Genomic DNA, 20,100 nt, shown 5'->3' on the forward strand with positions numbered 1-20,100 from the left:
AGTTGCTTGAAAAATTAAGCTGATTCTTGGTGTATTGTTGATTGCATTTACTAAACTTATGGCTTGACTTTTTTTGGTTTCATAAACATTTTATTTTTATCTGTTATTAATTTTTTGTTGTAATTTCATGTACTGGCACATTCCATGACCTTGGAGATTTGCTCCTCAATTTGGTCCTACAAAACTTGACGTGTAAATAAAGATAAATAACATTTTGTCAAAAGCTGTGTGAGTCTATATGACTCGATTTAAATGCACTGAAGGCAGCTATTCAGTAGCTGAAATCTAGATCTACTTTTTTAAAAAAATAAAAGAAACAGGTTAGATTTATGATTGATTGCCAAGTTCCTTTTCCTTTTTTGAAACATTGTCTATAGTTGTTGGTTGTGTTAAATTTGTTTTGGGAATTCAGGTTACTATAAGTTTAGTATTATAAAATGTTTTATTTAAAATATTTCAGTGGGCTACTGCATCATCACCAGTCTTCCAAGTATTACTTGTGCTCACATCATTTGTTCTGGCATGGGGAGAAGCGTGGTTTCTGGATTTTAGAGTGCTTCCTCAAGAAGCACATGCTCTGGCTTACATGCAAGGTACCTAGGGCTCCATAATCTTTAGTTTATAGATCCTTATATTTCGTTATTTATTACAACAGTCTTTTGCTGCGTAGAATACATGTTATTGTACTAATCTGGTTCATTAATAAGTAACTATAAGAAGGAAGAATTAGATTATTCCAAAAACACTTTATTGTTTCTCTACATTTTATTTGAACAAGGGACTTACATTACAATGGGTTCTGCATTGTAGTCAACTGACACAAAAGTTGTGGAGAGACATTAACAGTAATGAGTACCTGTGACACATGTTGCAACAATGCATCCCCAAAAGGTGTCTAGCCATTTTCACCAGTGGACCTCTGCTCACTGAAGACAACACTGTAGTGAAAAAAATATATATAAATAAATCTTGGAACTTCTGAAAATGGGAAAAATAAAATGACTCAGTTTGTGGTCTCCCTCATTAAGTCTAATGATAGGAGAATATTGTGTGGAGAGAAGATGCGAAGTAGGCCCTACACTTCTGAATATCTCATTGTTGTGGCGTATGGGTGTGTGTGAAGATTTAAGCACAAGTAGCATTGTGTTGTGTTTTTTAGTCTTATTATTACCTACACACATCCACTAGAATTCGTTATTTCACATTATATTCTCTCTCTATTCTGGAGTCCACCAAGTGATGAGTTTAGCATAATTGAAAATGATGTTGAAAATCCAGTTTGGTGTCCCTTGAGCTATGTGCAGAAGGCCACTTGTGTACTCTTGAAAACATCTCATCTAGAATCCAGCCCAAAGTGTTTGACAATGAATGTTAATTAAGCTTGCTGGTTTGATGTCACACCAAAGGTATGGGAAGTGCATACTTGTTAGATCTTTTGGATGACAATATCAAGTGTGGTGTTTTATGACTTCTGGGAATTTTCTTTTCAAGACTTTACAACTCAATGTTGAGTTTAGTATTTGAAGTTCACCCAAAATCTCAGATGGAATTAGTGGGCATGATGGATGTGCAACTTCCAGGCACTTTCTCCTTTCAGATATGTCCATTTGGCTGCTGTACTGAATGAGGTGTTGCAGCAAAATGCTAAACATGAAATTAGAATATCAACCTGCAGAAAATAGGTTTCTTTTGGGAATAATTGCTTGGGCATATGTTCATTTCTGTTAAAGGTAGATACTTCTTAGATATAAGGCTGCTAAAGAGGAAACATCTCAATTAATTGGCAGTTAAATTAAGTTAAGATATACAATTCATAAAATTCAATGTCTTTGAAGAGATTTGGCAAGAGAAGGTTCCATGGGTGCTGGTACTAGATAGTTTGTAGAGGTGGAGTATTTTTAATATTTTGGAAGACAGATGGCAATTTCTGAATAGCCACAAAAAAGTTACAGTTCGAATACTGTTAGTAACCTGTGTAATACCAATCCTTAAATAATTTTATTGATGGGAAAACACCTGATTACGCTATATTTGTCCTTTCCATGACAACTGTATAGAGCGTGGGGGCAACATGGTTTGTGTGTTGCTCCTCTTTGTCGCCAGGTTTGGGTGCCCTTGGCAGGTTACTTATTCCCCGTAGATGGAATATAAATGGAATGTAAAAAGACTGGATGACATTTTCAGTTTATGTTGCTAAGGGACTGAGTGAAGAGTTGAAGTTGTAGAAGGAGTATTGGTGTGTGTGTGTGGGGGGGGGGGGGGGGGGGGGGGGGTCGGGGGAGGGAGGAGGTTAGAGATTCTGTTAAAAGTTTTCCTCCTCCTTGTTAGTGCTCCAAGCCTATCCACCTCATGTAACTAAATGAAATGAAAATAGCGATTCTTTGTGAATTCTGGCACCACTTTCATATTGCCACCAAAGGACTAAGAAACCATAGAAACATTTAGGGCCTACCATCTGTATTGAATATCTTCCAAGCTCATTGAAGAAGGTGACTGAAGTAATGAGCTTACCATCAAAACATTCTGACAACAGTTTCAGATTAAGGTGATGATTGATACAGTTTGGGATGTGTGGAATGATGTCACTCAAAAATCGACGAATAAAACTTTTGCTCAATGCTGTGTTAGTTTAGAAAATTAATTAGCAAGTTGCATTACCAGAGCAACTAAAAGGAAGTGGGCATAGGATAGTAAATTGGTATAATTGGTGCTGATGAGGATCTGAAGTCTTACTGTAAGGAGTTAAGTGATGAGGATCTCATGGCAGTCACGGAGGGTAATAAGAGAGAGGGAACTGATATCTAGGAAGTTCACCTTGCAAAAGGTCTGACAACAAAGAAGATTACAAGGGCTCTCTGAATGGTAGGTACTGAATTGGCAGTTACAATGACGGAGCAAAGGACTAAAGTGAAGAGAGAAGTGGAATATATTGCAATGATTCGAAGACCTGTGTGACCAAATATCAAAAGAAATTAAAGTCAACATCAGACTTTTTTGTCATTGTCTTGACATTTTGACACTGAAACTGAACCTCAATTGTCCACTACAGCTGTAAATGTTGTGTCTTTATTGAAAGCCACATCACATAAACTGGACTGACTGAAGTGTCACCAAAATCTTCTGAGACATGTGATCCAGAAACCATTCAAATTTTAGTGTTGGAATTCATAAGGTAACAGTACTTTAATAATCTATATCTCACATATTCAATTAATCCTGTGTTACACAAATTCGTTACACACATTATTTATATGGATTGAATTTATTGGAATGTTGAGATGTACCTACTTTTATTATATCTTAATTTACATGTTTATTGCCTCTAATTTATTTCCCCTTGAAACATATGACTTTATGTACTTCATATTATGTGTAGAAATATTTTTTTAATATCTTAAAAGTTTTGCATTTATGTTTATAGTGTGGATGTTTAAGAACTTAATATTTGGTCATCACTTATTATACACAGTATGACAGTGTTTTTGGTTCATATTTTAATAGTAAATTTTCATCAGTAATGTATGAAATTGTGGTTTTTAGATCCATTTATATTCTTTATTGTGGTGATGTATTTACTGTAGAGCAACTATATTTTTTCATATTCTTTACAGTTTCTTCAGCTTTGAATACAGAAAGAACACCTCTTCTTAGGAACTTCTTGCAAGGTTTACAACAGCCAGATGAATGTACAGAATCAGTGGGAAATTTCTATTCTCCTCTAGACTCACCTGAAGGTATTGGCAATTCATATAAAAAAATCAGTTGTCCCATAAACATCCTAAAATTATTATAAACCAAATTAACTTCATTTGTATTTATGTGTGTAGTGTTAGGAGTAAGAAGCAACTGAATTTGTGCTTGCAGAAATTAATTTCCTTTATTATACAGTTTTATAAAATAAGTGTTGACGTTTTGTAATAACATTATAAATGACATTTTTTATGGGAAAATGTTTTTGTTGGAGTGAAATGTGGTCTTATCATATAGGAGTAGGCTTTTGTTTCAATTGAGTATTTTATATGTGCATGGGAATAAGCCATGTTATAATATTCATTCCTTGGATTTTATCTGAAATAGTACTGTTTTGCCATTTGGTCTGATTTTGATTTTTTGGCAGCTTTGCATATTAATAATGGTTGAAGCTGCAAGTGTATATCAGTAGTTGACCAAATTCAGATAAGACCATGTGACCTTAAGTATTACAGCAACATAACAATGTACGGACTACAAGAACTGTGAACTTCAGCTTCTGTCAGTTAAGCTAAATGCTGACAGAAAGTGGGGACTAAACTCTAAAATTCTTGAACTGAGAGAGTTCAGTGATGACAAAATCAGAGTATTTAATTTTATTCTATCAAGGAAACTGTGAGAGGATGTTTTCAGTAAAACTGAAGTAAATAGTAACTTCAACAGCCTCCACAAAGTGTATCTGCTTCATTTTCATCAACAGATTAAGACAATAAGAAATAAATGTTGGATAATAAAAGGCATTACAACTTCAGTTGACTGACTGGCTGACTGACTTCATCCGAACAGGCTTTGGAAGGCCCAATGGTACCGACTGACTGCCATGTCATCCTTAGTTGATAGACATCACTGGATGCGGATATGGAGGGGCATGTGGTCAGCACACCACCCTCCCAGCTGTTGTCAATTTTTGTTACTAGAGCTGCTACATCTCAATCAAGTCAGTCCTCAGTTGGTCTCAAAAGGGAATGGGTACACTCCACTTGCCAACAGTGCTCGGCAGACATGATGATCACCCAGCCAAGTGCTAGCCAAGCTCAACAGCACTCAACTTCGGTGATCTGATGGGAACCGGTATTACCACTGCGGCAAGGCCATTGGCAACAATTACAATTAGAAAGAAAAATTTTCTCTACTCTTTCTTTGAACATAATAATGCTATGTTAAATTCAGCAAACCAGCAGGAGTTGTTTTCTTTTTCCTCAAACCATGACTAGGATTAATAAAAGTCACAATAACAGATGAAAACACAATTATTGTTAAAACAAATCACATCACAATAATAGGCATATATGTTCAACCATAGAAGAGGGTAGAAGATGTAATTGAAAGAATAACAGATGTATTAATACAAACAAAGATTGATAAAAGAGTAATTCTTGCAGGTGGTCTCAGTGCTAGGATAGACAAATCAAGAACTAAAACAGAACTGATTCTAGAAAGAAAAAAAGGAGGATGATATGGCCTCAACAACTAACCTGCATAGTGCCCAATGGACCAAGCACAATATACCTTATATTTTACAGAGGTGAAGGCATAAAGGCAGTTAACCAGAAAGCACTCTGGAGATCAGCAGTAGCACTAGTAAGAAAACATCTGCCAGTCACATCAGTGATTCGACAATGAGTGTTACGATGAAGGGCAAGAGACGCTGTAGGCACTACGCTGAGCCAAAACCACAACACAACAATATGACGTGTCACTATGTGCCAGGCAGATGTGGTCATATAAAACACTAATAAAGAAGAAGGCAGACCACGTAGAGGAAGAGGCTAGACGACAAGCAGAATGTGCTCAAAGAGGCCCATTCATATTGCTCAAAAAACCTAGACCACCAGCAATAAAAGCAATCTCAGTGAACTCGTGGGAAAACCAGTTTGAAGCCATTCTAAACTTCCAACACAAGAAAACAACGTACAAGTACAGTACAATGGAGCAATAGAAAGTCACACCCCTATAAGAAGACAAGAAATATGCTAAGTGCTAACAAAGGAAAAAAAGGGGGGGGGGGGTGGGACCTTCAGCGTGAGACGGCATGAATGTAGAACACCTCAGGGAATCTTATCACAAGATGAAAGGCTATTGGTTGGAATTATTCAACAACTGTGTGAGCACAGGAAAAATACCAGAACACTGGAGAACATCAACAGTCAAAATCCTTTTCAAAGGCGAAACATGTAACCCAGACTCACCCAGAGGCATAGCCCTCTAAAACACGACTTTCAAAATTTTCATGGACATATTAATGAGCAGACTTATAACTGAAGTAGATGCCAAAAATACCAGAAAACCAGTTTGGTTTCGGAAAGGGAAGAAGCACCTAAAGTGCAGTGAATTGCTTAATAGAGCAAGTGCAGGACGCACTAAGATATCCAGAGAAAAAAAATATTTGTAGTCTTTAAAGCCCATAGCAAAGCCGTAGACACTATTAACCGAAAAACACTTATCCAAAAAATCACCCTATTAATTTGTGACAAAAGATACAACCACATCCAAATACAAGGGTCATTAAACAATTAGAGACACAAATTGATTTGGAGAAAAAGCATTTATTTTTACGAAACAATACTTTTGCTACTTTTCAACATAATCCCCTTAAACATTTACGCACTGTTCCAATGGCCTACAAGCTTTTTTATTCCAGCTGCAAAGAGCTCTTTATCTTGATGTTTGAAACAATTTCCCACAAACTTTTTCACGTCTTCGTTGTCCTGGAACCTCTTCCCACATAATGCCTCCTTCAGTGCTCCAAACAAATGGAAATAACTAGGTGATAAATCAGTATTTCCCAGCCCATTATGTCAGTCATTTCATGAGTTAGTTGAGCAATATGAGGACATGTGTTGTCTTGCTGGAGAATCACACCTCTCCTCTGAGATCCACAACATGTCTCTCTCGTGGCTGGCTTCACTTTGTTTAAAAGCAAATCCGAGTAGTGTTGGCTGTTTGTTGTACTCTGCTCTTGGAGATAATCAAAGAAAACTGGACCTTCAGTGTCCCAAAATGCCATCAACATTTTGAATTTTTTGTTGGCAGGTGAGTTGGTGTGCTTCCACTCCATGCTTCATCTTTTTGACTCTGGCTCATAATAGTGAACTCAAGTTTCATCAAAAGTTAAAATTTTGTCAAGGAAGTGCTCACCTTCTCTTTCATAATGTTCCTTTAGCTCTGTGCACACTCTCAACCTCGTTTTCTTGTGTAGCCGCATCAACTCCTTTGGGACCCACCTTACACATGTTTTGCAGTACTTCAGCTTGTTACAGATAATGTTATGAACTGTACCAGTACTAACTTCAACCTTCAACCTTCAACCTTGAACCTTATCATTTCCACAGTCACATGGCAGTTGGGCCGAATAGTGTCATAAATTCGACTTTCAAGTGAGAGAGTTCAAACTGCAACTGGTTGGCCAGAATGGTGTTTGTCAGTCACTGAGTTGCAACCATTTTGTAAAAATTTGCACGATTCATACACCTTCACCATATTCTTTAGGCATTCTACTGTATGTATTCACTGGTTTATTGCCTTCAGCAAGGAAAACACAAATAACAGAATGTTGCTCAACTAATATGGACGTTTTAAGCAGACTCTCCAGCATGAAATGTATTTTTGAGGTTATAAACAAAACAATCTTGATACATCAGCTGATCAGGGCTCATCCCAGTGATGCCAACTTAAAGCCATAAAAGTACCAAAGTTGCTCTACTAACAGTTTTTCCCCAAACCAATTTGTCTCTTTAATTATTGAATGACAATCTTATCTGATAACTCTAACAAAGAGATCTGATCAGTCATGACACTGCTCAACATCATGACAGCATACATCATGATCATCTTCATGAACAGCTCAGCAACACTCGTACTTTATGCAGATGAATGTGATAATAGGTTCAGAAGACAATGAAGAGCTACAAAAGGTGCTAACAGACTCACATCATGGGCTGTGGAAAATCACCTACAAATAAACCACAGCAAAACTAAACAGACAATTTTTTTGGAGAGATGACAAACTCTCACCAAAAGACATGCTGATCCTTCAAGACAAACCACTAGAAGTAGTACCAAAGTACAAATATCTTGGAGTCACTCTGCAAACAACACTGACATCATTCAACAACTATGTGAAAAAAAGAGCAACAGCAGCAGTAAATGCAATTTACAACATGCAACAGCCTCAAAAACTCTAAAAAAAAAAGGTGATGACACTATTTAAACTAGCCATAGCATGAATAGCACTGGTGGAATCCACCTAATGTGGAACAAACTAAAAGTCAATGACTTAGTAACACTAGAGAAAATTAGAAGCCCCTAAATGGAATGAATACTGGGTGTCAGGAAGACAGTGCCTTCAAGACTGGCTTATGTCTTAATGAAAGAAACCTTCTTCATAGAGGGCATCAAAATGCAAATGCTCCTGCCCAATACCAAGGCCTACGAAAGCACACACCAAATACTCATAGAAAAACACACATCTATCGAGAATGACTTCTGCTCAACTGACACAATAACGACAGAAGAATGGAAACAGACAAACTGCAAACTCTGAGCTAAGACAACATGATATGTGACACATGGATGTAATATGCCAAATGATGTAATATTGACAACCACATTTCAGGCTCAAAAAATAAGATAGAAGCTTTCTGAAAGCTCATCAGATCAGAAACTGGGACAGAGTGGTCATGATCAAAAAGTATTTTTCTTCTGATAGAAAATGACAGACTCTCAGATCAAAGAAAAGTAACTGATAAGCTCAATGTGTGTTTTAGTAAGATAACAAATCAGTTAAACCAAAGTCATTATGGATGTAGGCCTAAGAACCTTCCAAATTATTTAAATGGTGCTCTTCAACCTATGTTACTTCAAGAAGTCACCTAAATCGAGATGAAGCTAATGATTCACCCGAAAACAAATATTCATGTAAATTAGATGGTCTATGAGATTATGTATTCACAAAGTCCTCTGATTATGTAATAAAAGATGGAACTTTCCCAAGTAGCTTAAAACATCTACAATAACTCTTTTATTAAAGAAAGACAGAAGAAAAAGAAACAAGGAAAAAGAAAAGAAATGGGGACATTGATAATGTAAACAATTATCATCCAGAATCCCAACTTCTGGTTTCTTCAAAATTATTATAAGTTCTCAATTACAAGCTTTGAAGTTACATTTCTAAAAATTCCTTATTCCAAAATGAGCATGGATTTAGCTGATCTCCAAGTCTGTAGAAACAGCTATGTATTAGTATTTTGAAGCACTCTTAGAGACCATCCTCTTTGCATTTTTCTTGATCTGTCAAAAGTATTCAACAAAATTGTGGATCATCATTTTCTTGTGGTCTTTGTCCCACTTCAGTGCAGGGTCAGCCGAGTTACTATGGATTTGGCGATGTTAGTGTCAAAGGGTGACTGGATGCCCTTCTTGTCACCATCCCGTAGTCTCCGGGATGGAATGAGTGTACCCCAGCTGTCTGCATCGAGTGTAAGTCATGAAATAGTGGAAACAGTTTTCAGATGTCTGCGAGTCATGTAACTGAGGCGGGACATAGGGACCAGACTAGAATTCACCTGGTGGGATGTGGAAAACCACCTACAAGCCACATAAAGGCTGGCTGGCACACTGGCTCTCGTCGTAATCCACTGGGTGGATTTGAACCGGGGCCGACACGCCTACCCGAGTCCAGGAAGCAGCGTATTAGTGTGCTTGGCTAACCTGTCGGGTCCTTCAACAAAATTGAGGATGATATTGTTATTCACAAATTAGCCCAAAATGCCATCGAAGGGATCTCAAATCAATGAGTAAGGTCTTAACTTGAAGACAGACAGCTGATGGTGGTATTGAGGTATGATATCAAAGAAAATGTCATTGCAACATTTATCCAGTGAATTTCTAAGTACGTGTGGAGTACCACAGGATATCTTAGAACCTCTATTGTTCCTTCTTTACAACAAAGGTGTAAACAATTCTATTAAAGCAAAAAAAAAAAAAAAAAAAAAAAAGATCACACCACCGAATTAACTATTGCCATGGATAAAATTTCTACCTGCATAATAAGCAGTAGATACTTCAATGTATGTGATTACTAGCTAGTTAAAAAAAAAGATAATAAATAAAGAGAGAACTTTTTCCATGAACCTCTTCTCCAATTATGAAAGAATGTGATACAATTCATTACTGAAATCTGTTACCAAAACTAAAGTTGAGGGAATATGGCTACAAAACAATTTAAAATGGAGCTGAAACTCTTGAAACAAAGCTTTCAAAAGCTTGTTATGCTTCTCAGGTTTTGTGAACCCCATATCATTCACTGAAAATAATTAGCCTGCCAAGCCTTTATGCACATTAATCCATGCTGCTTGCAAATGAGTATATTTCAAACAAAATTAGGGAATGAAAACAAAATAAAACATGGCCTTAGCCGCAACACAAGGAGCATCTGTAATGTACATGTGGTATTGGAATACAATGGCATTTTATTGAAGGGTGGTATTTGCAAGGGAGCTTGCTTGATTTTGTAGACTAGAAGACATTTTCAAACTTAGCAAATGCATTTACTGGACTTGTACAAAGTAACGATACAAGACATGATCACACGTTGCACAATGCAGTTACTGAAAGCAGGATGAGAGTGAGTGAGTCTGAAATGAGAACTAAAAGAATTGTGAAGTCCAGAAACCACACTAGCAAACAGCAGAGTCCAGTAAATATTCAGCTGAGTCAAAGTCTAGCTGACAGTAACACTACTGTTATGATTAGCTGATGCACTGGAAGTACTTTACTGCGAAGTTCTGGATGGAATACAGACAATGGAAAGAACTAATGATTTTGTTGTCTAGGGATGCTGATTCCTGTTGGTAATTTACTATGTACCACATTTTACAGAAATCAAATGTATGTTAAATTTCCTGCATTTAAAAAGCTCTGAGATCGTAAACCTTTTTTTCCCTGTGGAGATTCTGTTAATACCACTGATATCTCTAGTAAGTCCCTCAGGGACTTTCGTCTTTCACTATTACTTATTTCTTGAGAGCCTCTGCGAAAATAGTCAAAAAAGCTTAATGAACTCTGTTAATGTCGAGCTATTTATGTTTATTCAGTTTTTTCAATTTTTGTGTGTCGACTCATTGAACTGACACTAAACATTTAATACAGTTGATAAGATACATGTCACTGGGTAGGTGCTAACAGTCAAAGCTTAATTTTTGGAAAGACCAGTGATTTAAACTTGTATTTTCTTGATGTGAATCTTCAAGTTTTCGCGGCGCAAAGACTGCTCCATTAAGTTTCGGGAATGCAGCCGCATGAATTCTGCTTCTTCTAATATTTCGGCTGTATACCTTTCAGCCATCTTCAGAGAGAGCCGTACGACTGACGCTCCAGCGCTCGCTCCATCCTTTTAAACTCGCGAACCGCGCCACTGTGGCCGCATGCGCAGTGGCGCGGTTCGCGAGTTTAAAAGGATGGAGCGAGCGCTGGAGCGTCAGTCGTACGGCTCTCTCTGAAGATGGCTGAAAGGTATACAGCCGAAATATTAGAAGAAGCAGAATTCATGCGGCTGCATTCCCGAAACTTAATGGAGCTTGTATTTTCTTGTTATATTTTGGATTAAGTGCAATTTGTAGTCCATTCATAATGAAGGATCTGTGTGGTTGTGTGACTTCTGCCAATGCAGTACAGATGAAAATTAAAAAGTTTTTTTTTTTTGTTAAATATGCTAACTATGTGTAAGTTCCACTTTAAGTAACAGTTATTAAAATTCAGTTGCAACTAAACCGTGAATGACACTATCTGGCTGACTGATATCAAATGTCTCAAATGCAACTGAAGTACTTGTTAGACGAGCCCCATGATTTCTTTGAAGTTATATTCAATAACAGTTGTTACTATTATAGTGCTGCTTACTTATTTAATTAACAGTTTATTTAATTGTCAGAAAACTAGTTTTTATGTATTTACATTGATATTAATGCTACGCAATCATCTTGGCTGCAGGTTCTGACACAGAAGAACAAGGTACACGAAAAGTATCTGCTAGAGGAAATGTACCTAGGAATTCAGTTGGTCAGGTACAGTTACTAATGCCTCTAACTTTGTTTTAGTGTCTCTGTGTCAAAGTGCAGTTATGATATAAGCAGACTGATGTAGACTGTCATACACTTTAAATGAAATAGTCAAAGAAAATAAAATGTCAGGAAAATTAATTTGCATTTTTTTCTGCAGCTGTTACTTCACAGGGGAGGGCGAGCTTATGTAGTATCAGGGCAATGTAGATAAACTAATATTGGTTGGCTGGTTGTATTGAATTTGTGTAAGTTATCCATGTAATCTTACCATGAATCACAGACCTTGGTGAGGTGGGATGGCGTGGTGCCTCTACAACACAGATGGCTGTACTGTAGGTGCAACCACAATGGAGGGTGTCTGCAGCAGCTTTTTCAGTAGTTGCAGAGGCAGCAGTCTGGATGACTGGCTTGATCTGCCTTTGTAACATCAGCCAACATGGTCGTGCTGTGGTGGTATTGCGAATGGCTGAAAGCATTGCTGCAATTGCAGGAAGGTAGGAAATTATAGGGATGTGAACTGTATAACTTGAAGGAACGAGAAATTGTAAAGAGTTTCAGTTGGAGAAAGCAAGGAACTATTAGAAAAAACAAAACTGGCATTCTACAGGTCAGACCACGGAATGTTAGATTCCTTAATTGGGTAGGTAGGTTAAAGAATGTAAAAAATGAACTGGATAGGTTGACGTGTAATCTAGTGGGAATTAGTGAAGTTCGTTGGCAGGATGAACAGGACTTCTGGTCAGGCGAATACAGGGTTATAAATAAAAAATCAAGTAGGGGTAAAGCAGGAGTCAGTTTAATAATGAATAAGGAAATAGGAATGTAGGTAAGCTGCTGTGAGCAGCACACTGAACATGCCATTGTAGGTAAGGTAGACAGGAAGCCAACAACCAGCACAGAAGTAGAGGTTTATGTGCCAAGTAGCTCACCAGTTGATGAAGAGATTAAAAGAATGTGCAGTGGGATAAAAGAAATTATTTTGATAGTGAATTGTCAAGAGTTTGAAAGTGAACATTAGACAGTGACTGACTGAAATGGGAACAGAATATCACAGAAGATGAGTGGGTAGTTTGAGAGAGGAAATAGTGAAGACAGCAGAGGATGGAATAGGTAAAAAGACTAGGCCTAGTAGAAATCCTTGGATATCACAGGAGATACTGAATTTCATTGATGAAAGATGAAAATATGAAAATACAGCAAATAAAGTACACAAAAAGGAATATACACATCTAGGGGGAAAAAAGCAATTGAGAGAAAATGCAAAACAGCTAAGTAGGAATTGCTAGAGGATAATTGCAAGGGTATTGAAGCATATATAGTGAGGGAAAGGATAGATACTGCCTATAGGAAAATTATAGACACCTTTGGATAAAAGAGAAGCACTGTATGAAAATCAAGGGGTCAGATGGGAAACCAGTTCTAAGCAAAGAAGGAAAAACTGAAAGGTGGAGGGAAATATTTAGAGGGGCTGTACTAGGGCAGTCAACTTGAAGAGAATATTGTAGAATGGGAAGGGCAAGTCAGTGAAGATGAGATGGGAGATACACTACTGCGAGAAGAATTTGACAAAGCACTGAAAGATGTTAAGTCGAAACAAGGCCCCTGGAGTAGATGACGTTCTGTCAGAACTACTGATATCTATGGGAGAGCCGGTTATGACACAACTGTTCCACCTGGTGTGCAGTATACATGACATGGGAAAAATACCCTCAGATATCAAGAAGAATATAATAATTCCAAAATTTCAGGTGCTGACAGCTCTGAATTTTACTGAATTACCTTATTTGCCGACTGATAAGACACACTTTTTTCCCTTTAAAAATAGGCCCAAAAACTGGATGCATGTTTTACACTGGTAGCAAGTTAAGGTAGTACCTATTTCATTTCTTTAAAACTTGTGTGTTTCAGGTTGAAGCAATGTATTGTTAACTTCCTTGCAAATTTTGAGCATTTCTGTTTTCATAGAGTTCAGTGGATGCACATGCACCATAATTAACAGTTTTTGTATATGGTTGTTTAAGCTTCAGTTATTGTTGTATTTGGTGTGGAGACCCACTTGTGTTGTACCTGTATTGTTGTTTTATTTGAAAACTATGGCTGGAAAATGGCATTGCTATACCATTGCATTTAATCTGCAAGTGATTGCATATGCTGAAGAGCATGGAAACAGGGCTGTAGAAAGGCATTTGGGCCACTTCCAACTGAAAAAAATGATAAGGATAATGTTTTAAAGAAAGCACCTCATGGTAAACATAATCTAAGAGGTGGAACTGTTAAAGGTCCAAAACTTGAGGCACATCTAAGTACTTTAGATTTTAGAGAACAGACAACCAGAAATTTCTGTTTCAAAGAAAATTATTATTCATTAAGCAAAAGCAGTTTCCACTAACAAAGGGATTGCCTACTTTAGTGGATCAACGTCATGGTGTTCGAGGCTTATGAAGAGGTATTCATTTTGTTTGCAGACTAAGACAAAAATATCACAGAAGATGCCAGTTGAGTACGAAGAACAAATTGTTGAATTTCATTGATTTGTCATTAATGCAAGGAAAAGAGAAGAATGTTTGAACTTTCACAAAATATAAGCATGGATGAAATTCCACCAACCTTTGATGTGCCTTCTAACAGAACTGTGAATTCCAAGGCCACAAAAAACATTATTGTTAAAACTTCAGGGCACGAAAGGACTCCTTACACAGCTGTTTTGCCCTGCTGTGCTGGTGAAATGAAATTGCCACCACTTTTCTTTTTTTTAACTAAAAGTAGTGTGTTCATCTACACAATTAAGGCTGGAGGGTTGGAGGAGGAATGAGATTTAGATAGATCAAATTTGATCTAGATAACCTGGAGGCCTGCTGAAGAAGCCTGACCTTTTATGGGATCAATTTTGTTCTCTCAGAACAGAAGACATTAAAAGTAGACTGAATGAAATGAAGACTCAGTTACTTATAATTTCTGGAGGGATAAGTGGTTTACTTTAGCAATTAAGTATATGTATCAACAGACCATGTAAGGAACTTATAAAAAAGGCTTGGAGGAGACAGATGAAGTCTACAAATTCTGAAACTACATCATCAGGAAGGAGGAAGAGACCTATCATTTCTTAAGTTTGTGGTAGGGTCAAAGCTTTATAGGATGGCATAGAGGATAATTTATTGTATGAGGATTCAGTATTTCAGTATTTTTTCCTTCTGCTCTGAGGATGAATTTTGCAGATTTGAGGGCAAAAATTAAAAGAGGGCACTTTTTCCTACTTCTTTACCTAGCTACTTCATGTAAGTGCACATATGTGCTATTGTTTTGCAGTAGATGTATTAAGTGAGACAAATTTTTTCCCTGAAAGGAAGTCTTAAAAGGCGGGGTGCATCATATATGCAGGCAAATTTGCTATCAGTGTAATAAGTTATGACTGTACAATACTGGGATGAATTTACTGAAGAATGGCATAACTACTGGAAGCTGACCTCAGGGAAGATTAGTTTGGATTCTGGAGAAATGTAGGAACCCGCAAGACAGTACTGATCTCATGATATATCTTAGAAGATAGGTTAACCAAAGACAAGCACACATTTATAGCATTTGTAGGCTTATAAAAAGCCTTTGAAATGTTGACTGGAAAATGCTTTTCAAAATTCTGAAGGTTGCAGGGGTAAAAAGTGTGGCTGTAAAAGGTTATTTACAACTTGTGCAGAAACCAAATGCCACCTACAAAAGAGGTTAATGCTTGCCACATGCATGGTATTGGGCAAGTCACATGAGTCCTCTGGGCCATGCTAAATGGCAAGCACCTGAGGGAGCTCAGCATTCGTTTGCTGGGTGTGGGCTTGGCAGACAGGTTTCTGGAGCTGGGGACTGGCAAGTGCCCCCAGTCCTCTGTAACCGTTAGCCCTGGGCATGCTTCAACGACCCATACATAGTGGTGGTGGAATGTGATGTGTCACAGGGAATGGGGATCTTGACTTAATTACCTGGATTGTGAGGATGGTCAAAAACTCTATAAAAACCACTCAGTCTCGAGGTGTGCTGTGTGTTGATGAGAGACATGGTTGTTGAGACAGAACAGTCATTAGTGGGCAACCTGTGGGAAAACTACTGCAACTCCGTTATATAAGGCTTATCCAGGTAAGCAGGGCTCTCTCGTGGTGGACATTTATTTTCCTAACTGCTCAGGGGATTAAGATGGAACCTTCAAACTTTAACTTATCAACTCACAGTGGAACTGGTGTACTGCTGGTGGGCCTCATGACCTAACATCACCAGAGGGCTTACTTAGCCAGTCCTCCTGACTCAAAAGTTATTAAGAGTTCTTGGGTTTATAGTAGCGGAGCACGTGCTACAAGTCAGAATGTGTTTTTAATAGTTAACATGAAAGAGGGCAGTTTTGAGAGAGTTTCACTTTCTACAGTCAAATAGTTTAGAGGGCATTGCTGGCACTCCAGAATCTGTCAAGCAATTATGAAATGAGACATTGTTGGTTGAAACTTCTAGTCCACACCAAGCAACGAACCTCTGGAAAGCTAAATGCCTCAGGGAGTATGCCATTGAAACAGAGCTACACCACATTTTGAATTACAGCAAAGGCGTGTCATCCAGAGATCTTGTAGATATTCCCAAAGAAGAATTGGGAGATTAGTGGACAAAAGAAGGCAAGAGACCACATGCTGTCATAAAAAGGGTGAACGGGGATCTCTCAAAATCCTGGTTCTTTATTCTGCCTTCAATAGCACAAAACCCCCTTATCATATCAATGTTGGTTTCCTGCCTTTAAAAAGAGTGAACGAGAATCTTGCAAAATCCTACTCTTTTATCCTAACTTCAATAGCACAAACGCCCATTGCGTATCAAGATTGGGTTCCTTTTCTTAAACTTGCTGCCTATACGCTGTTTCAAATGCCAGTGCTTGGACACATCACTCTCCGTTATAAGGGAGAAGCCACTTGTAGAAAATGTGGTAGGGCCACCTACGAAGGTGTCAGTTATTCATTTACTTTGAAGTGTGTAAACTGCTTGTCAACATTAAGTAACTGGTATCTGTAGACCAGTTTCAACAACACGATCCCTTTGTTCTTCAATTGAAGACTGCTAGACAAACATCCAAACTGAACTGGTCAAAGATGAAAATCAGTGTCTGATTTTCAATTTGACCAGTTTGGTTTAAATGTTTGTCTAGCAACCTTCAGCTGATGAATGAAGGGATCACGTTGTTGAAACTAGTCTATGGATACCAGATACTTAATGCTGGGCCTTATTTTGACTGCACATCAGTTTGGATTTCTCCTAAATGGCAGTCTTGGGGTCTCAAAATGGTGTAGTGAAACACTGAAACTGGTGACAAAAATTATGTCCAGAGTATAGATAACTGAAGGTGTTTTTAAATTTACATTTTGTATTGAACAACCAGAGTCAGTCAACCATTTTGTACAAAGATGGACTTAAAGAAATTTGTCATGCATGTCTCATGATGTAGGCATCTAGCTTCTCTTTGTTGGAAAGGAGCTTGACTGTAACCTTCCATCCTTTTGCATCCTAAAAATCCCATGTCAGATTGGCCTCCTCTTCTCAAAAATCACCTTTGTAAATGCAGACATCAGTTCCCACGAATGGATCCAAAACTCTCTCTACCCACCTCAGACTTGCCAGCCTCCATTAGTATCTCCATTTCTACAATTTTCAATGTTTAATTTCCTAGAAGTCTTTGCTCTGCATACATGGGTATCACATTTGTAGATACCAACCTTTACTGGCTCAGTATGGTGAGACTAACCTAAACATTTACCCAATTCAGAATATTCAGCTGATAGATACTACCTACCACATATCTTATGTTCTTGAACCTGAACTCCTCATACCACTGCTATTGGACCACACAAAAGTGGTCATATGGTTTAGTATCAGACAAGTCATCATTCTTTACTGTTTATTTGTGTGTTTGTAAGGTTCACTAATCTTGCAAAAATTTTTGTGTGTGGTTGTGTTTAGAGTTACTGTGATGTGATTTGAGTCTTTTAAGTTGACTGATCTTTCTTCTATGGAACCATTTCATAGAAGAAACATTAATCAACTCAAATCACAATATAGCAACTCTTAAACACAACCAACAAAAACACCCACCCAAATTTTACCCAAGATTAGTGAACATTACAGACACACAAATAAACAGCAATGAAAGACAACTGTTGGAGAAAGGATTAAAGTGCAATGTAAATTCAGAAATAGATTAAGATTATATAAAAAAGTACTTATAGAAGCAGAAAGTGTATTGACAAGGGAAGGTAGGAGAGTAAAACAGCAGTGTCAATATTGGATTATCTAGAGAACTAGTAAAAACAGAAATCCATACTATAGTAACCAACATGGAAACACAACAACACAAACACAGAATCTGTAACACTCATAAAACTTAGGAAAAAACCTTCAAAATCAAAATGTGATCATTTCAAAAGCAGATAAGGGGGAACACAGTAGTACTTATAGACAAAGAACAATACACTGAAAAAACACAAAAATTCATGTGCCAAAATAACATTATGAGATTAAAATCACACACAACAAACAGATTCCAGACAAAAGTGAAAAACACACTGAAAAGAATAGACATCATGCTGTATAACATGGATAAACGAAAGCTGACTCAAATTTATCCCATGCCACCTGTCTGCCGAAGCCAACCAAAGATGCACAAACTGATCTCCCTGTGAGGCCAATACTGGATTTCAGGAAACCCCACTTACAAACTGGCAGGATACATGTTAAAATCACTGTCTGAAAATCTCAGAGTACAAAAAGACAGAACCACTAAAAACACTACATATCTAATACAACAGGTAAAAGATATAAAAATTCAGGACACAGCAACTCTGTCCTCATTTGATACAGAGAGCATGTATTCCAGCATACCAGTGCCAGAAACAGTAGACATCATAGATAAAAACACGAAAACACATGTTCAGCTCTCTAATGAACAGATTAATGAAATACATTAATGAAGCTCATAATAGAACAAAATTTCTTCCAATTCAATAGTGCACATAATTAGAAGATGGATTACCAATGGGGTCCCCAGTTTCAGGAGTCTTAACAAATGTTTTTATAAACCATATTGAACAGATAATTTTCACAAAAATGGCCGTGTTGAAGGCATCTTCCTGGCATATGCCTGAAATGATTTAGGAAAATCAGGAGTGCTGGACAGAGCAAACTCAATCCTGCAAAATATGAAGTCAGTGTCTTAACAACTACATTCTCAGCATACTTAATATGTTCCGTCACTTCAGTATAGGAGATCTGCTCTTTAAAGCTTTTCTTTTAATCCAGTGCATAGATAATATTAGAAAAAACAGCTATGGAAGTGAGGCTAATGAGGTCAAAACAGCAATTAATGTGACACATTTCTTTTAGTAATTGTAACTCTTATGAGTTACTTTAATGAAGTAGTGCCTGGCAGCATTGGTGGCAAAATTTCCTTGTTGTTGGAAAAAAAAAAGTGTTGTAATGGCTAGCTGTCATTGTGTGGCAACAGTGATTGTGGTGATGTTCAAATTAACAGCGTCGGCAGATTGATTGAAGAAATTTGTACTGCTGGTAAATTGTGAATTTATAGTCTTGTAAGTTCTTTACTATAAAAGTTTGCTAACAAAGACTTCTTGCTTCTGTGTATTTCCAAGCTTTATAATACAACGTGTACTCATCTTCTTAATGATTTGACCTACTGTGCACTATTTCTGTTCCCAAAAACTCTAAATAACCCAGCACCACAATAAATACACTGGTTTCACCGAGCGAGGTGGCTCAGTATTTAGCACACTGGACTGACATTCAGGAGGATGAAAGTTCAAGTACGTGTCCGGCCATACAGATTTAGCTTTTCTTTGATTTTCCTAAATCACTCCAAGCAAATGTCAGGGTGGTTCCTTTGAAAGGGCACAGCTGATTTCCTTTCCCGTCCTTGACTCAATCTGAACTTGTGCTCTGTCTCAAATGACCTCGATGTCGATGGGATGTTAAACACAATCTTCCTTTTTTCTTCCTTTGGCACTGGGTTCCTAATAAGCAAAAATTATGCTTTAATACAGTTGCTAACCTACTGACTTCAATTATTCCCATGTTTTTAGTTTATTATTCGAAGCAAGTGTCAGGTATGTCCCTTTAACAAGGCCATGTATGACTCCTTTTGACAGCCTTGCTGTGATGATTTGGTGAGTAATCCATAATGGTATCAATATAAATGGCATATTAAATCCTAATGGGGAAGGTGAGTGTCTTCAAAACTTGAACAACCAAGCATACTAAG

General features: G+C 37.5%; 1 protein-coding gene across 3 annotated transcripts in view; it reads left to right on the top strand.

Annotated features, from left to right (window-relative positions):
• LOC126298579 (steroidogenic acute regulatory protein-like) overlaps positions 1-20,100 on the top strand; it is a 164,096-nt gene that overhangs the window by 71,463 nt on the left and 72,533 nt on the right. For all 3 annotated transcript variants that reach the window (XM_049989950.1, XM_049989951.1, XM_049989952.1), the window contains 3 exons: positions 461-593; positions 3,612-3,734; positions 11,740-11,813. In XM_049989950.1, the coding sequence (XP_049845907.1) occupies positions 461-593; positions 3,612-3,734; positions 11,740-11,813 (330 nt within the window). The remainder of the gene's footprint in view (positions 1-460; positions 594-3,611; positions 3,735-11,739; positions 11,814-20,100) is intronic.

This window comes from Schistocerca gregaria, chromosome X (genome assembly GCF_023897955.1).
Source record: "Schistocerca gregaria isolate iqSchGreg1 chromosome X, iqSchGreg1.2, whole genome shotgun sequence".
Lineage (NCBI taxonomy): Eukaryota > Metazoa > Arthropoda > Insecta > Orthoptera > Acrididae > Schistocerca > Schistocerca gregaria.